Genomic DNA, 18,166 nt, shown 5'->3' with positions numbered 1-18,166 from the left:
GAAGACCCCTTGGAGGAGATCTTGGCAACCCACCCCAGTATTCTTGCCTGGAAAATCTCCATAGACAGAGGAGCCTAGTGGGCTGCAGTCCACAGGATTGCAAAGAGGCAGACATAACTGAGCGACTAAGTACAGCACTTGCTAAGAAAGCACTTGCTTTCAGTCCCGAAGTCATGTCAGATTCTGCAACCCCTCAGACTGCAGCCCAACAGGCTCCACTGTCCTCCATCATCTCCCAGGGTTTGCTCAAATTCAAGTCCACTGAGTCAGTGATACTACCCAACCATCTCATCCTCTGCTGCCCTCTTCTTTCACCTTCAATCTTTCCCAGCATTAGGGTTTTTTCCAACAAATCGGCTCTTTACATCAGGGTCCAAAGTATTAGAGTTTCAGCTTCAGCAACAGTCCTTCCAATGAATATTCAGAACTGATTTCCTTTAGGATTGACTGGTTGGATCTCCTTGCTGTCCAAGGGACTCTCAAGAGTCTTCTCCAGCACTACAGTTCAAAAGCATCAATTCTTTGGTGCTCAGCCTTCTTTATGGTCCAACTCTCACATCCATACACAACTACTGGAAAAACCACAGCTTTGACTAGACAGACCTTTATAGGCAAAGTGATGTCTCTGCTTTTTAATATGTTGTCTAGGTTTATCATAGCCTTCCTTCCAAGAAGCAAGCATCCTTTAATTCCATGGCTGCAGTCATCATCCGCCATGATTTTGGAGCCCAAGAAAATAAAATCTGTCCCTGCTTCCATTCTTTCCTCTTCTATTTGCCATGAATTGATGGGACTGGATGCCATGATCTTAGTTTTTTGAATGCTGAGTTTTATGCCAGCTTTTTCACTCTCCTCTTTCACCTCATTAAGAGGCTCTTTAGTTTCTCTTCACTTTCTACCATTAAAGTGGTATTATCTGCATATGTGAGAATGTATTGAAATATAAACCTTTTGAATAATCACCTGAGTAAGAGGTGTGGCACACTGAAGTGCATTCTTTTAAATTAACAATTCAAATAGTTGTAAGAAAAGAACCTTTGATTGTTATCAACAATATCTTGATTAGGACAGATTAAGTTATATAGAAGTCAGCACTCCAAATTCTCACTGGCTTAACTGCACAAGTTTCTTCATCATGAAACTACACATCGCCCACAGGTCAGCCAACAGGCTTCGATCCTCACAGTCAGTCCATCCAAGACCCAGGCTACATTTCAGTACATGCTTCCTAAGTCAGCAAGGTGGGGGCAAAGAATGTGGTTAACTTAATACGGGCTCTTAAAACTCCCAACTCGAAAAGACTTCTGTGCATACCTGGTGAGCTGTGGCAGGGACGATGCAAACCTACCATGTATCCAGAAGAGGAACAGGCAGCCATTGGTTAACAGTACTAGTGTTTACCACGTACACTGGATAGAATTCAGTATTACCCAGAAATACCAAATTCCAGAGTTAGAAAGCACCCCTGCTTACTGACATGAACAGCTGAGGCCTGGAAAGTACCCTCACATGCTCTAAGCCACAGAGTTGGGCAGTTACAGAACATCTGCCAAAACTCAGGGTTTCCTATCTTCCAATGAGAATGTCCTTCCCATGAAGTGAGTAATCACCAGTCACTAGAAAAGAGGTTAACATGCCCCCATCATGGGGACTGTTCTTGGATTCAGCTCAGAAGTGACCAAGCATCACTGCTAAAAACTGACATTTCTCTATAACACAGCCCTCTTCCCCTTTTGAAGGGACTATTTCAAAAGGTACATTCCTGAAACATACCACCCTCATTTTCTATAATAAAAGCATAGTCTACAATACTCATTTTCACCCATGCAATACTTGGGGATTTAAAGAGCCTTCTTCCTAGGCATGAAATTTTACTTCAACACTAACCCTGAAAGTTACATTTCTTTCCTCATATTTATGGGCCTCTGGTTAACCTGCTGCTCCCTATCACATTATCTCATTCTTGTCATCAAGGCCATGTGACCACCAGGCCCAGGGATGCCGCCCTCTCTCCCAGTGCCTTTTGCTTCCTGGTGAGTCTCACTGGTCCAAAGTCTCAAGTACTGCACCAGGAACTTAGGAAAAAAGATCTTTATCACTTCTATCCAAAGTTCTCATATAAGAAATATGACTTCCTGGTCAAGGAACTAGGATCCCACATGTCACATGGCATGGTCAAAAGAAAAAAAAAGTAGGAAAAAAAAAAAGAAATTTGACTTCACACTCTCCCCTCAAGCACAGCGAGGTAACAGCCTAGGCCCCATCTGTCAAAACCACCTCCCAAGGATGCACCCCTAAAAATCTTCCATACTTGCAGAATATTAGCTCCTTAACAATGCTGAATATGTACCGAGCTGCTGGTGTGTGCCAGACACCAGTGTTAAGTGCTGAGGATACAGCAGGAAGGGAGACAAAATCCCCTTCCTTACGTTCTAACGAGCGGTCAGTGATGAAGTGAATGAGAAGGCTTTGTCAGAGGTTCCCTGTGCTTTAAACGGCATTAGATCCACATGGAAACCCTTAGGTCCTAGACAAAGCCATCCATAAATCCAGGCTTCTCCTGGTCCTTATTATTTATTTTCAATACATCATTTGGCTGGCAACATGAAAGGTGGACACTTTCTCCAAAACACAGGACTTGGGCGGCCCACCACTGGACTTCGGACCTTGAAGCTCGCCTCATACCTTTCACTCTACTTTTCATGCTTTTCTTCACTACATTCTCCCCGCTGTCACCTCCTCCTTCTTCTGCTGCCACCAAGGTGAAGAACTCTTCCAAATTTTCACCTTCCACTTTGGCCAAGGAAAAATTACTAAACTTCAGTGTTCCAGGCCCTTCCAAGAGTATCTATAAAGGTGAAGAAACAAATGTGTTCAAACACAAATTCAAAGTAATTTGCACTTCCATCCGTACCTCTTATAATCTCACTACAGAACCCTGACTATTGGCTTTCTTGCTTCATCACAACTCAGAAAATTAAACACAATTTTTTTTAAAAGAAGATGCTATGCTCAATCACTTCAGTCATGTCCAACTCTTTGCAATCCTATGGACTGGAGCCCACCAGGCTCCTCTGTTCATGGGATTCTCCAGGCAAGAATACTGGAGTGGGTTGCCATGCCCTCCTCCAAGGGATCTTCCCAACTCACGGATTGAACCTGGGTCTTCTGCACTGCAGGATTCTTTACCACTGAGCCACCAGGGAAGCCCCAAAAAGCAGCTTAGGAAATTTAAATCCAACACTACCAGAATCAAATATTAAATTCTCCCTTCTCAGATGCAGATGAAAAATGTGTCATAAAACCACAGAGGGAAACAGCAGTCTTTTGGGAAAGATGAAGAATGTACACGAAACAATCTACTCACGAACCCTCAGTAACAGCTGAAAGAGGATTTGGAAACCCACCAGTCCTAGGCGTTGTTTATTTAAATGATGAAGTGTGATTTAGGGTTCAGACTAAGGGTTCTGAAGTTACAGACCTAGATTTGACCCCTAGGTTCACCACTTACTGGCAGTCTAACCTGCAGAAATTACTTACCCTTTGTAAATCTCAGTCTCTTCACCTATAAAATGGGGAAAGTGATACTTCAGATAGTTTTAAGGATTGACGTTACACATGATGCAAAGGGCTTCTGACCGTGACTGGCATATGGAAAGTGCTCAAGTCTGCTAATATAATTTGTGATGAGAAGTTATCTGTTGATTATTGAAACTATACCAGGAACCAGTGTTCTCTTACCTTTACCTTTTCCCTTCCTTGCAAGGGGCTTTTTGATCTCAAAAGCAATTTAAAGCTTACTCTTTACTTCTAGTCACAAATATTAAGGATGTCAGTTAAGTCTACCACAGTGACTTTTTTTTTCTTTTTTTTTAATTTTATTTTAAAACTTTACATAATTGTATTAGTTTTGCCAAATATCAAAATGAATCCGCCACAGGTATACATGTGTTCCCCATCCTGAACCCTCCTCCCTCCTCCCTCCCCGTGACTTTTAAACTTTGTGGTTTTTTTGAGCACCTGAAGGCCTTGTTCAGGTGAAGACAATAACTGACAATAACTAGTCCCTACCCTGAGTTTCTGATTCAACCGGTCTGGGGTGAGGCCCAACAACCTGCATTTCTAACAAGTTCCAGGTAATGTTGATGCTGCTGGTCCAGGGAACACACTTGTAGAACCACCGGTAGGTGGCAGATAATTTTTTTTAAGTTAGTAAATATTTTGGACTTTGCAAGCCATACGGTTTCTGCCCTGACTTCTCAAGTCTGCAACCCCTGACAATACATGAATCAAAGGGCGTGGCTGTTCCAACAGAACTCCATTCACAAAAATAAGCATCCTGCTGGAACTCCTCCAAACCTAGTTCTAGAGTAAAAGTTACCTTATGAATCAGCCTGAAGCTCCAAGATTATGAACAGCTGATATGAGACCTCATTAAAGAGCTCACATGCAGGAGCTGGCATATTATAGCCTCTGGGCCATATACTGCTACTGCCTATGTTTGTACAAGCATGAGCTAAACATGGTTTTTATGGTTCTACTAACTACTACTAAGTCACTTCAGTCGTGTCCAACTCTGTGCGACCCCATAGACGGGATTCTCCAGGCTCCCCTGTCCCTGGGATTCTCCAGGCAAGAACACTGGAGTGGGTTGCCATTTCCTTCTCCAATGCATGAAAGTGAAAAGTCAAAGTAAAGTCGCTCAGTTGTGTCAGACTCTTAGCGACCCCATGGACTGCAGCCCACCAGGTTCCTCTGTCCATGGGATTTTCCAGGCAAGAGTACTGGAGTGGGGTTCTAAGTGGTTGAAAAAAATTGCCTGGTTCTAAGTGGTTGAAAAAAATGAAAATAATACTTCTTGACAGGTAAAAATTACATGAAACTGACATTTCCATGTCCACATATAGAGGTTTTTTTGAAACAAAGTTACACCCATCCATTTACACATTGTCCACAGCTACTTTCAGGGCTGTAACACAATTAAGTGGTTATAATCTTCATACAAGTATATGAATATTTCAAATAAGAATGTCTGTTAACACAGAGTTTTTATGGAGTTTTTCTTTTGTAGATTTCATTACATTCTTCTACAGATGGCCTAAAGTAACATTTAACAAGAACATACTCAACTTTTCATTCCATTAACAAAGGAAAAGTAGTAGCAACTAAGACCAGTAACACATACAATCCCTCAGAGTATGAACTTGTAAAGGTAACAGGTGCCACTGACTGCGAATTTCACCTAAACATAATATGTAATTCTCACTATCTCCTTGAAATATCTACCCCCCCCCACCCGCGCCACATCACAGGCAAGAAACCTAAGGTACAAAGAGACAGAAAGGGTAACGGGTCCAGGACACACAGCATCTCAGTGTCAGTGTTGATGTGACTCAGACACTAAGGAGGTCTGTGACTCTACAACACTGAAACACATCTGCTGCTGCTGCTAAGTCGCTTCAGTTGTGTCCGACTCTGTGTGACCCCATAGACGGCAGCCCACCAGGCTCCCCCATCCCTGGGATTCTCCAGGCAAGAACACTGGAGTGGGTTGCCATTTCCTTCTCCAATGCAGGAAAGTGAAAAGTGAAAGTGAAGTCGCTCAGTCGTGTTCGACTCTGTGCGACCCCATGGACTGCTGCCTACCAGGCTCCTCCGTCCATGGGATTTTCCAGGCAAGAGTACTGGAGTGGGGTGCCATTGCCTTCTCCGGAAACACATCTAGCGATGGGTAATTATTTCTACCAGAAAAGAAAAACGTTTGATATAAAATAGCAGGAATCAAACACACATTGTCAAGAATGTCATTATCAAACTAAAATAATGGCTCATAAGTGTGAACTATAATTTAAGAACGAAGAGTCTTATTCTATAGGTCTCTTGAGCTCATCATCCACAACATACCTCAAGAGCAATGATACTCACTCTGAGAATCCTGAAAGGAGGGGAGATTTCACTTTCTAAAAGGTACTTCAATAGGCAGCTAAATAGGAACCTAAAATATAATACTATGTACTTCCTTTTGTTAAAAAAAAAAAATGTTGACTAAAAAATTTCAAGATGCTCTAAATAGATCAAAGTTGTATCTAAAAATAAAAATATCTTTGAGGAAGCATTATAAATTGAGACACAAACAGTCAGGGAATCAAAACGTTTATGAATTACCTTCCTGGGAGAAATGTCACAAAAGAGAATGCCAAGTTGATGAAGATGGTGTAATCCAGTCAGCAGGTCAATCCCAAATTCTCTCACTACATCTTCTGGGAGGTTTTCATCTTGAGCAATAACCATTTCTAAAGAACCACCTGCAAGTTGATTAAAATCACCCACTTTAACCCACCAGCATTACACAGTGACTCTAGAAAGGTTCCATGCTGGGACCTGAGCATTAAAACATGATCAAATCAGTCCATCTGGACAATCTGACGGGGAAACATACTCGTGAATGAACACTGGTCCAGGAACCCTAACAGGAAGCTCCACAGTCCAGAGCCAGCTAAGGGCGAGTGGCTGCTCGGCCTGGAAGGACAGTCAATAAATATGCCAGTGGAGTGAAGGAAGAATCACTCTGGCACTGTGATCTCTCACTCCAGACCCCTTGGGAAAGAAACAGCTACAGAAATTAGTGTTAAGTGCTACTGTAAACGGTACACTTTAATCACACTGTGCAAAGGACAGTCATGTTTACCCCCATGCAAAGCTAGGTCACATTCCGCAAGTACTGCCTGACACAAAAAGGTGCTCTTCCTTAAGTGTTAGGAAATTACAAACTCTGATGTAATAATAGGTCAGTGGCAGACATACTGTGAATTCCACGTCTATATCCTTCCAAGGTCCCTGTCGTAACTCTACCACCTAAGTGTCAGAAACAAACTTTTTTTTTTTTTTAGGATCAAGATTATAATCAGAAGTCAAGTTCACAGAAAAGGAAGTCTTAGCTGGCAGCTGAAAGTTCAATCAGAATTCCTGTGATGAAGGTAGGAGGCATTCTGAGTTCTGTTCATTTTGTTCGGTGAGTGAGGAACCATTCCAAACACAGGTATAAATGAGTTAGGTTGTTACAACAGCCAGGGGTCAGAAATAACTGCTGAAACAAAAAGTAACACAGGTGGAGTCCCCTGATCACCTCAACAGTGTATACACCTTATGAAAGAAATTAAACCACTGTCTCCTCCCGTTGATTCAAAAAATAAAATGCAAAATGCAAATAATTTACAATTCCAGATAAGCTCTTTCATAATTGCTTTATAAATTCTAAGGGCCAATAGGTAAGAGACTCATAAAGCTAGAAATTATTACATTTTATCTTAATATTTAATGATTCTTTATTATTACTCAATGTATAACTGTGGTACTTCTTACATTTTTTCCTAAACACACTGAAACTAAAAGTCCAGACAATACCTATGTATTTAGTCACCTTTCTCTCTGTATACAGTCTTGGAAAATTTTATCAAGCAAGAGCTATGTTATCTCTAATTATTGCCAGGTGGTAGAATTTGTTGATCCATCTATTTTTCTATATTGCTTAAGTTTTACTAATGCAAGTATCCTTTGCATAAGAATAAAAAAATAAGAACTAATTAGGCAATAGATAGTTTACCTCAAATCTTTTATTTTTCTTGAATGGAAAAACTTGTTTGATCAATCACTAAAAATTATGTCTAAATTTTATGAAGATGATTTAGTATTATTTTATACCAAAATAAAGTTAACCCTAAACTGCATCTCTTCCTCTTACCAAACACCTTTGCTTTTTTCCTGTCCCTAATATATCAAACAACAGATGTTCAAGTTAATGTAGTCAATAGTATGCTTCTATTCATAATAGAAGGAAAAGTGAAAAATAACAAAACCTACATCACATATTTTTTCAAAGCAATACACGGTGACTATAATCGTAGCACTTCTTGGCTCCTACCTGTGCAGAGTTCCACAACTAGCCAGAGATGATTGCTGGTTTCATACCATTCATGAAAAGTTACAATGTTCTTGTGTTTAATTTCATGGGTGAGACGGACCTATAAAAACACACAGCATTCACACTGAGAAAAAAAGTTCTTAAAACCTTTGAATCTATTAAGAAACACCTAAATATCACACCTGGGAAATACATAAGAAAACAATGGAACTTATTCAGAGGAATAAAATAATAAATAATTTAAAATATAGACATTAAGAATGATGGTTATGTGCTTACTCGCTCAGTCGTGCCTGACTCTGCAACCCCATGGACTGTACAGCCTGTCAGGCTTCTCTGTCCATGGAATTCTCCAGACAAGAATACTAGAGTGGGTTGCCATTTCCTTCCCCAGGGGATCTTCCTGACCCAGGGATCAAACTCATATCTTCTGCATTGCAGGTGGATTCTTTATCATCTGAGCCTTCAGGGAAGCCCTAATGTGAACATACTGATCTTAAAATGTACATTTCCAATGGATTATAAGAATACTTGTATACCAAAAAAAAGAGTGAATTCAAAAACTCAGTAATAAAGATGCAAAAGCGTGTCCATTAAAAAATATTAAGTAGCTTTGGGGATTTTTGGCTTTCCCCATTTAAAAATCCCATTAAATATAGGAACTAAGACTACAAAAATGTGTATAGAACATCAAGACTCAATTGCTGATGACTATCAAAGTGCACTGGATCCTTGCTTTCTGATTTTCTTAATAAAAAAAAAAAAAAACAGAAATTCTACTGTCACTCAACACAGGCTAATGAGCCCATAATTTGTAGAAATACAGAGCTCCCTGTTTAAGAAATAGAATTTGGCATGCTCCAGTAACAACTTGGTGGGCTCATATTGTAACAAAAATAAAGGAAAACTAATCTACATGACTTAGAAGACAGATGAGGAGAAAACCAAACAGAGTGACCAAGGGAGAATTTGAGGAGCATCTTGTAATAAATCCCCAATATAAGGCCACTAGAGAACGGGGAGAACCCTGGGTAAATAAGTTTAAAGGGATCCTTGCTAATTCTGGCTCGGGAAGGGGAGGTCCTAGCAAAAAAATAAAGGAGATACAGAAACCCCAAAAGAATTCAGGCCACAGCACACTCCTCCTGACCCTGCCCATCACTCAATATTTGCCAAGTACCTACTCTTCCTGACACCGCTCTGCCGATCTCACCCTCCACCCGGACCTCCATCGCCCATGTGCGGCCGCCGCTGGCCAGTGCAGGAGGCAGTGTGGCCAGCACTCGCCACAGAGGGCCACTGTGCTCTGGAGCGGCAGCCGGGATGAGCTTCAAGTGTAAAATACACACCAGACACCCAACAACCAACATCAGAATTAGAAAAATCTCTCAATGGTTACACGCTGAAAAAATAATACATGGTATTATTAATCTCATGAGATTAATATATATTAATAAGATGAATATCACCTATTTATTATCCTTTTTCAATGTAGATACTATGTACTTTACAGTTAGATTTATAATCCCCATTATATATCTATTGGACAGCATTGCTAGATTTTTTTTTTTAACTGGTAACATTATTCTCTCCAAAATTTCTTCCACACATCCTAATCCATGACCACCACTCACTCACTCTCCAGCTCACTCGCTCCAGGACTGCAATTCTGGTTCAATCCAACCCTCCCCACAGTCTGCATACACCTAAGGCACTGAAGCAGACACAAACCATGCTGATTGCTCTGCCTTCCTCTGATGGTCCCCACTCTAAAGGGCCCCAGCCAGTCTGCCCTCCAGGTAAACCTATTCACATCTTTTCTTTCCTTTTCTCTGGAACACTGCTTGCCCGTTTCCCCTAAGTGAAGACTTAAGATTCTCACCTCAGTGAAAACGTAATCAGAAGAGAAATTCCTCCTGTTCCAAATCAACCAACTAGAGAGCATCTTGTCTCATACAGCTGTCTTCCCTCAACTGTCCACATGCCTTTCAAAAGCCAGCACCTCCTCACACAGGTGAGGATGGCTGTTTAAAATAATAATAAATAACAATAATGACAAAAATAACAAGTGTTGGCCACAGTGTGGAGAAATGAGATCCCTCGCACACTGCTGTGGGAACGTATAATGGTAGGGCCTCTGGGGAAAACCGAGTATTTCATGGGTTTGGAAAAATCGGTAATGACTTGTATTATTATAGCATCTATCATATAGAAGAGTTTCACTGCCCTAAAATCCTCTGTGCTCCGCCTATTCATCCCTCCCACTCTCCCCGACCCCCCAAACTCGGGCAACTACTGATCATTTTACTGTTTCCATAGTTTTGCCTTTTCCAGAATGTCACATGGTTGGAATCATACACTATGCAGCCTTTCCAGACTGGCTTCTCTTACCAAACCACGTCCATTTAAGGTTCCTCTGTGTCTACTTGTGGCTTGACTGCCCATTTCCTTTTATTAATGAACAGTATTCCAGTGTATATATGTTCCAGTTTGTTTATTGATTACAAATAAAGCTGCTGTAAACATCTGTGTGCAGGTTTTTGTGTGGACCTAAGTTTTCAACTCTTTTGGCTAAGTACCAAGAGTGTGGTACTTATTCATTCAGAACTCTTTTCATCTTGCAAAAATGAAAATTTCTACACATTAAATAATAACTCCCCATTTCCCCTTCCCCTGGCAATCACCATTGTATTGTACTTTGTTTCTGAAAGGTACCTCATATAAGATGGTGATGGCTGCACAGTAATAGGCATATACTTACTGACAATATTAAACTACATACTGAAAATGGTTAAGATGATAAACTTCGTTATGTGTGCTGCTGCTAAGTTACTTCAGTCCTGTCCCACTCTGTGCGACCCCATAGATGGCAGCCAACCAGGCTCCACTGTCCCTGGGATTCTCCAAGCAAGAACACTGGAGTGGGTTGCCATTTCCTTCTCCAATGCATGAAAATGAAAAGTCAAAGTGAAGTTGCTCAGTCGTGTCCGACTCTTAGCGACCCCATGGACTGCAGCCCACCAGGCTCCTCTGTCCATGGGATTTTCCAGGCAAGAGTACTGAAGTGGGGCGCCATTGCCTTCTCCATTGTTATGTGTATTTTTCCACAATTAAAAAAAATAGCTAGGTTTGGTCCAAGGAGTCTGGGATGTAAAGTGGTACAACTATTTTAAACCCAAGTTACTCTCACCTAATGTCCTTCCTTTGGAAAGCTTCATAATCATGTACTAAATTTAAAAGTAAATGATCTAGGGACTTCCCTGATGTTCCAGTAGCTAAGACTCCTAGCTCCCAATGCAAGGAGCCAGGGTTTGATCCCTGGTCAAGGAACTAGATCCCAAATGCCACAGCTAAGTCCTGTCACATTCAAATAAATTTATTCTTAAGTGATCTGATACAGACTGTATTTTCCCTGACTCATAAAAAAAACAAAAACCAGAAATCTAAGTTGCTAATTATTGATACTTGAGTATGTTTAGGAGCCATTATTCAGGACTACTGGCACTAGAGAAGGTCACCCATTCCAGACTGAAAATGGACCGTCTGCTACAGTGAGTTCAGGGACTTCTGTTTACATACTACTTACTCCATCTGATCATCTCTTCCCAAAGGGAGAGAAACATACTTGACTTACCCAGTTGGTTATTTCAGGCCTCCTGCACTTATCAGTACAAAGAATAGCTACAAAATTGATGGTCCCCTTCCGTCGTCCCTTGTAGACCACAGTCTTGCTTCCTCGGCCAATCTCCTCATACAGGATGAAGTTTTCCATCTCTGGGTTGACTTCTCACCTTCGGTAAAATGACAGCCTAATAGCATCTCTAACTCCTAAAAAGTAAACAAATATGACACTTCAAAACCCAAACTAGCTGCATGATTGATTAGCCTAAGCTATTTAATATGTAATCAATAAATCTAGTAATTCTATCAATTCAAAAATCCACCTACAAATGTTGATACAAGTATCTTTGTTTTTGTAAAATGAAAAAAAACTAAGAAAAAAAAATTCAAAAACCAATATTCAACTCCCTAGTGACAAGACCGTAACAAAAATAATGAAAATGACAGCTATTTTGAACACATGGAACAAAACCAGGGAATGAATGAGATTTCAGTCAATGTATCTTGATACAGCTCTTACTCTGTTACACCGGAAAGCACTTTGTGTCAGTAACTGTGTAATGAATGGGGTAGTAAGCTCCATCTAACCATAAATTATGAGAAATGAGACAATGCATGTGAAAACACTATATAAATAAATATGAAATGATAGTATTTCTATCTAACCCACAGAGATTTTAAGAGTCAATTCAAATATTATTCGAAGTCAGTGGTCAGCAAACTACTGGTTCCTGGGCCATATCCAGCCTGCTGAGTCCTTTGTAAATAAGTGGAACACAGCCATGTGCAGTCATTTATATGCTGTCTAAGGATGCTTTCCAGCTATGACAGCAATGTTGAGTAGTAGTAAGAGTGACCCTATGACCTGCACACCCTCTAAAATATTTACTACCTGGCCCTTTACTGAAGAAAGTTTGCCAACTCTTTCAAATTATTTTTTTTTAAACCACCCACTAAAACAACTTCATTTTCTTGGCCAACAAAATCACCTTATATTCATGAGTGAATAACAATCTGATGTAGTCTTTTACGAGGCCATGCAGTTGCAAAGAGTCAGACATAACTTAGCAACTAAACAACAGGGGCTTATACTTCAGCCAAGAACAGAAGTGTCAATACTTATACTGATAGTAGATATGCTTTCAGTTCAGTTCAGTTGCTCAGTCGTGTCCGACTCTTTGCGACCCCATGAACCACAGCACACCAGGCCTCCCTGTCCATCACCAACTCCCGGAGTCCACCCAAACCCATGTCCATCAAATCGATGATTCGATCCAACCATCTCATCCTCTGTCGTCCCTTCTCTTCCTGCCCTCAATCTTTCCCAGCATCAGGGTCTTTTCCAATGACTCAGGTCTTTGCATCAGGTGGTCAAAGTATTGGAGTTTCAGCTTCAACATCAGTCCTTCCAATGAACACCCAGAACTGATCTCCTTTAGGATGGACTGGTTGGATTTCCTTGCAGTCCAAGGGACTCCAAAGACCCTTTTCCAACACCATAGTTCAAAAGCATCAATTCTTCGGTGCTCACCTTTCTTTACAGTCCAACTCTCACATCCATACATGACCACTGGAAAAACCATAGCCTTGACTAGACGGACCTTTGTTGGCAAAGTAATGTTTCGGCTTTTGAATATGCTGTCTAGGTTGGTCATAACTTTCCTTCCAAGGAGTAAGCGTCTTTTAATTTCATGGCCGCAATCACCATCTGCAGTGATTTTGGAGCCCAAAAAAATAAAGTCTGACACTGTTTCCACTGTTTCCCCATCTATCTGCCATGAAGCAATAGGAGCGGATGCCATGGTCTTAGTTTTCTGAATGCTGAACTTTAAGTCAACTTTTTCACTCTTCTCTTTCACTTTCAAGAGGCTCTTTAGTTCTTCTTCACTTTCTGTCATAAGGGTGGTGACATCTGCATATCTGAGGTTAATGATATTTCTCCCGGCAATCTTGATTCCAGCTTGTGCTTCCTCCAGCCCAGTGTTTCTCATGATGTGCTTTCAGAGTAGCTCAAAATCTTGGAATGCTAAAAAGTAACGTGGTTTCCTTACTTCCAGGAGAAATAAAATTTTAAGTGCTCCTATGTTCAGAAATGATTAAAAGCAGTACTTTCACCTGCCAGGTGAACTATTATTAAGATTCTGAGGCATTCTAAGCTTGACATTCCAGAAGCAGAACAAAATCACCTGGCTGCTATTAATATTGCTGCAAGAAATGCTGCCCTTAAAGGGACCAACAGCAACCAAACCTCTGTCATGGTCCAAAGAGATATTTCCCAAAATGGTAATCTAGAAAAACTGGCACAAAGGGCCAACAGTTGGCCTCAGAAAAGGAAAAACAAGACTAGAAATTCAACAACTGTTGGTTTGGTAAGAGAAAAAGCTTTGGTTTGGACTAAGGAACAGCCCTGCCCTATGAGAGACTAAAATCCCCACTCCTTATCCCTGTACATGCATTTTGTCAGTCTACTAACAAAATACGGCCTTCATGAATCAATACCACTGGGGAAACATCAACTAGTGGCAAATGGATTACATACTGCATCATCTAACAGACAAAGTATGATTTAGTCATGATCTGTGTGTTGTCACACTGGACTGAATCCTTTGCTTGCAGACAGTCTACTGCCTCTTATGGGGCTAAAGGACCAGCATTTTTAAGACTCAACTGGCAAAATACAGAGGCCCTCCAAATATCTCGACCAAAAGCATGGCTGTTGGTCCTTCTAAATCTCAGATCCACCCCTTCTGTAATTCAGAAACTCTCAACCTCTTGAGATAGTCACAGGACATCCAATGCACTGGGCTCCTGCTTCTTACAATCCACAACTAATAAACGGAGAGTTACTCCAACACTGAAAGGCCTAATTGCTTCTACGAAAAATAACCATGTTTTGGCAGGGCAGTCTTTTTATAGGGCACCCTCAGGAAACAAAGACCTCCAGCATCACACCTTGCAACCTGGAGAGTTCGTTTACTGGAAAAGACACTCTGGAAGAACCATCTTCAGCATCACTAGAAAGGTCCCTACTGAGTATTACTAACCAACCCTTATGCCACCGAACTCCAAGGAACACAACTTTTGGATTCATGTGACACATCTAAAGAAAGTGCAGAACTCTGCTGGACCTGACTTTACCTTCTGACTGGATCTGAAAGTAAAGATTCTGTGGAATTAAAGCAGACAACATCCAATGAGACAGCTTTCCCAAGGTATGCAGATCTGGCCTGCGGAAGTTTGTCACTGCGGGGCTGCATCCTGAAGGCCCACGAGCCTTGTAACTGCTCAGTCTCAGACAGAGAGCCTGGAGTCAGCAACAGACATAAATGACTTATTGGACACGGGGTCTTAAATGCCTGAAGCAAGGTGCTGGAGAGACAATCCACTGTGTGTGGCAGACAGCAGGCAGAACAGGACACGGCAGCAATCTTCACTACTTGAGGGAGGAGGAGTCTACCATTTACAAGGCAACTGATGCCAGGTGGGCTCATCAGGTACCAGAGACTAATGAAGAGGATTGGATAGTCCTGTGAGTGAAGTAGGGTGTGGTTGAGCAAGGCATGTACAGAAACCAAGAGAACAGCCATCTTGAATGGGCTAACCATTTGGTCGCCAACGCCAAACCCTAGATTATGGAATAAGACTTCAGATGATCACCAATGTCTGTGATCTTGATAACATATAGATTTTAGATTAAAAGAGCCTGGTAGATCTCTCTCCTACCCCTCCTTGGTAACTGTTATCTTAATAGGTTTCCACTCTGCACTTTCCCCTCCACCTGAGACACTACACCCAGGAAAGATACTTTCTGACATAGAGGGACAAAAAGCCTCTGCAACTACAAAACCTGACTCTTGATCAGCGATGCTTTCAGAGGAAGATCCTGATCAAAAGAGAGAAATGGAAAATATGTATATACATATTAAACAAAAATCTCGATTAAATAAAGTTGGGAGACAAGAAGTGGGGCGCTCTCATACCCTGTGATGATAGCCGAGCTCAACTGGAAGAAGAATGAATCCTCTTCTTTCCTACCAAGGACTCCGTCAATGGAGTCTTTGTTTACTACAGCCTTCCCAACTTACTCTTCCCCTTTATAAAATCTTTTTCCTCCCCTGCCAAGCTGCGGAACTGCACCATGTCTTGTCATGGTTACACACGCCGAATTGGAATTCCCTGCTGATGCCAAATAAGGCCATTTTTCCTGGAGAAATATCTGGCAGTCTTTTGGTTCCTGAGCCACCAAAATGCAGCCTTAACAGGAGAAATTATGTGTCAAAGAAAAATAACCTGAGATCTTAAATGTTCACAAACTGGTTATATTATGATACATCAGCACAAGATGTTAAAATAAGTTCTTATATAAGATGAGTGATTCCTTCAGAACAAGTTTTTAGGCCACAAGAAAAAAAAATCTTAAAATTTTGAATTTGAGTCGGGCCAAGTTCATTTCCTCAATCTTTCACTGAATAGAGGCATCTGAGCAGGGCACCGCCTGAAATTAACAAAACATACCAATTACAGAGTAGGTTTAGACAAGGGTGGTTTATTACCTGCAGTATTTCCTCTCTCTATGGGCTCAACTTCCTTTCAATCAGACTATTTTATAAGTTATCTTTCAGATTTGAAAACCATTGTCTCTAAGATTTTTTTTTACTCAGTCCAAGGATGTTCCTCACCTCAGACTTCCTAATGCACATTTTAAAAATGTTGTAATTTCTTAAATTGTAAAACAAAACACAAATACAGAAAAACCCACAAAATAAACATATAAAGAATTATTACAAGAAGGCCATCCTTGTAATCACCACCCAGACCAGCCACAGCACTTTGCCAAGAAGTCCTTCCCTGAGCCTCCAACAATCACAACTCCTCAATACTCCCCCCAAAAGTAATCACTCTCCTGACTTCCATGCGTTTCTTTATAGTTTCCTCATTCAAGTGAGCATTCCCAGACACCTCAGTTTAGTCTTGCACATTTTCTAAAAAGCATTGTGCGTCTTTTAAGTCTCTTTTAATCTGCAAGTTCACCCAGGTATCATCAGAGCAACTCACACCTATGAGCAGTTGAAGCATTTATGATTTCAGCGGGCTGGGCCTATACTCAAACTCTGAAACAAGAGCAGGCAGCAGGGGCACGCAGGTGAAGACAAGAACCTCTTCTTAATCATCCACACCTTCAAATCTTTAAACTCGCTCTCTAGCAGCATTAGCAACACCCAGGAACTGAGAAGTGCAAATTCCCCACCATGGGGCCCAGACCTTACTGAATCAAAAACTCTGGAAGCGGGATCCAGCAATTTGCGTTTTAACTAGCCCTGCGGTTGCACGCTACCTTAGAAACCCAAGTCAACCTTTCCCGAGAGCAGAAGAGAAGTCGGGCACTACACTGAGCCCTAAACTGGTGCTCCTCCTCGCAGTACTTTTCGGACCAAATCAATTGTAGGCTTTGAGCTTCGACTGACCTCGAAAGCGTAGGCTCTAGGTCGCTACGTTAACACCCTCTCTTCCCGCACCCGCCCCCTCAAACTGGAGGCTTTCACTGCCTCCCCACGTCCAACGACATCAGTCAGCGAGGCCAGCTTAGAACCCAGGAAAAGCTAAACCAGAGTTTTAAGAGATAAAACTCCGAATATGAGGTGTCTATAAAGCGCATCTCCAGAACCCAGGTCCTAGAAGACGTGTTCCGCGTACCCTAAATCGAAAGTTTTGTAGAGTTCAACACAAGCACAAAAAAAGCGGAGCCAGAACAGAGAGGGGGCGCTGGGGGCAAAGGGTCCAGGGAGGGAGAGAGAGTGGTGGGCGGAACCCCTCCAGACCGGCGAACGCTGAGACAGACAGGGACACAAATTCGTGGCCCCTAAAACCGCCACTGCCGCTCACCTGCTCGCTCGCTGGTGAGAATCCGCAGGTCCATGGGATACCTAGCGTGAGTGCTAGCGTCTCGGCCCCCACGCCTGAAGACGAGTCCACTGGCCAAAGGCCAGGGGCGAAGCAATGGAGCAAGGCGGGACGCAAAAGGAATCCGTGAAACCGTGTAGGTGAAGCACCCCTCCGGGTTTGGATTCGGCCAGCCCGTCTCCAAGGCAGCACGCAGAACGCCGCTTTGAGCGCCCAGCGCTGATTGGCTGAGCACTTTCGGTTCCCATTGGCTGGGGCCGGGAAATGGAGCTGCTAGGGTCAACTTCAATGGCCCCGCGTCAACTTCAATGGCCCCGCGCCTACCATTAGGACGAGTCCACCGATCGACCCCAAACCAGGGTAGAACGTGCTTGGGAAGGCAAGGCTCAGAGCGTCGGTGACCGGCCTTGCGCGTTCCGCACCGCTCCGTGTTTGGATCGGTCCAACCCGTCTCCAGGGCAGCACGCAGAACGCCCGAAAAAGCGCAGGGCTCTGATTGGCTGAGAAGTTTGTGTTGCTATTGGCTGGGGTCTGGAAATGGGGTGCCCGTATTACAGCGTTGATCCATCCGGACAGTGGGTGGGGGAATCGGGGCTTTGGGCTGGTCGTTGGGGCCCTTCCTGGGTAGCAGTTGCATAGTTGGTGGCAGTGCAGTCTTGTGCCCTCATCATTTCTTCCTTTCTCCACTGTCTTCAGTTTTCTTCCATCCTTTTAGGTGGAAGG

The 18,166-nt window shown here is 42.3% G+C and overlaps 1 protein-coding gene across 4 annotated transcripts in view; it reads right to left on the bottom strand.

Annotated features, from left to right (window-relative positions):
- The window catches only part of ULK4 (unc-51 like kinase 4), a 519,962-nt gene extending 502,079 nt beyond the window's left edge, over positions 1-17,883 (bottom strand). For 2 of the 4 annotated variants that reach the window (XM_027522707.1, XM_027522705.1), the window contains exons 1-5: positions 17,426-17,883; positions 11,556-11,749; positions 7,922-8,021; positions 6,166-6,305; positions 2,686-2,848 (exon numbers count right to left, since the gene is read on the bottom strand). In XM_027522707.1, the coding sequence (XP_027378508.1) occupies positions 2,686-2,848; positions 6,166-6,305; positions 7,922-8,021; positions 11,556-11,693 (541 nt within the window). In that variant the 5' untranslated portion in view covers positions 11,694-11,749; positions 17,426-17,883. The remainder of the gene's footprint in view (positions 1-2,685; positions 2,849-6,165; positions 6,306-7,921; positions 8,022-11,555; positions 11,750-17,425) is intronic. The other 2 variants (XM_027522704.1, XM_027522708.1) reach the window with 1 other exon arrangement.
- Between the last annotated feature and the right edge of the window lie 283 nt (positions 17,884-18,166).

This window comes from Bos indicus x Bos taurus, chromosome 22, assembly GCF_003369695.1.
Source record: "Bos indicus x Bos taurus breed Angus x Brahman F1 hybrid chromosome 22, Bos_hybrid_MaternalHap_v2.0, whole genome shotgun sequence".
NCBI lineage: Eukaryota > Metazoa > Chordata > Mammalia > Artiodactyla > Bovidae > Bos > Bos indicus x Bos taurus.
This window is presented reverse-complemented; position numbering and strand designations above follow the sequence as displayed.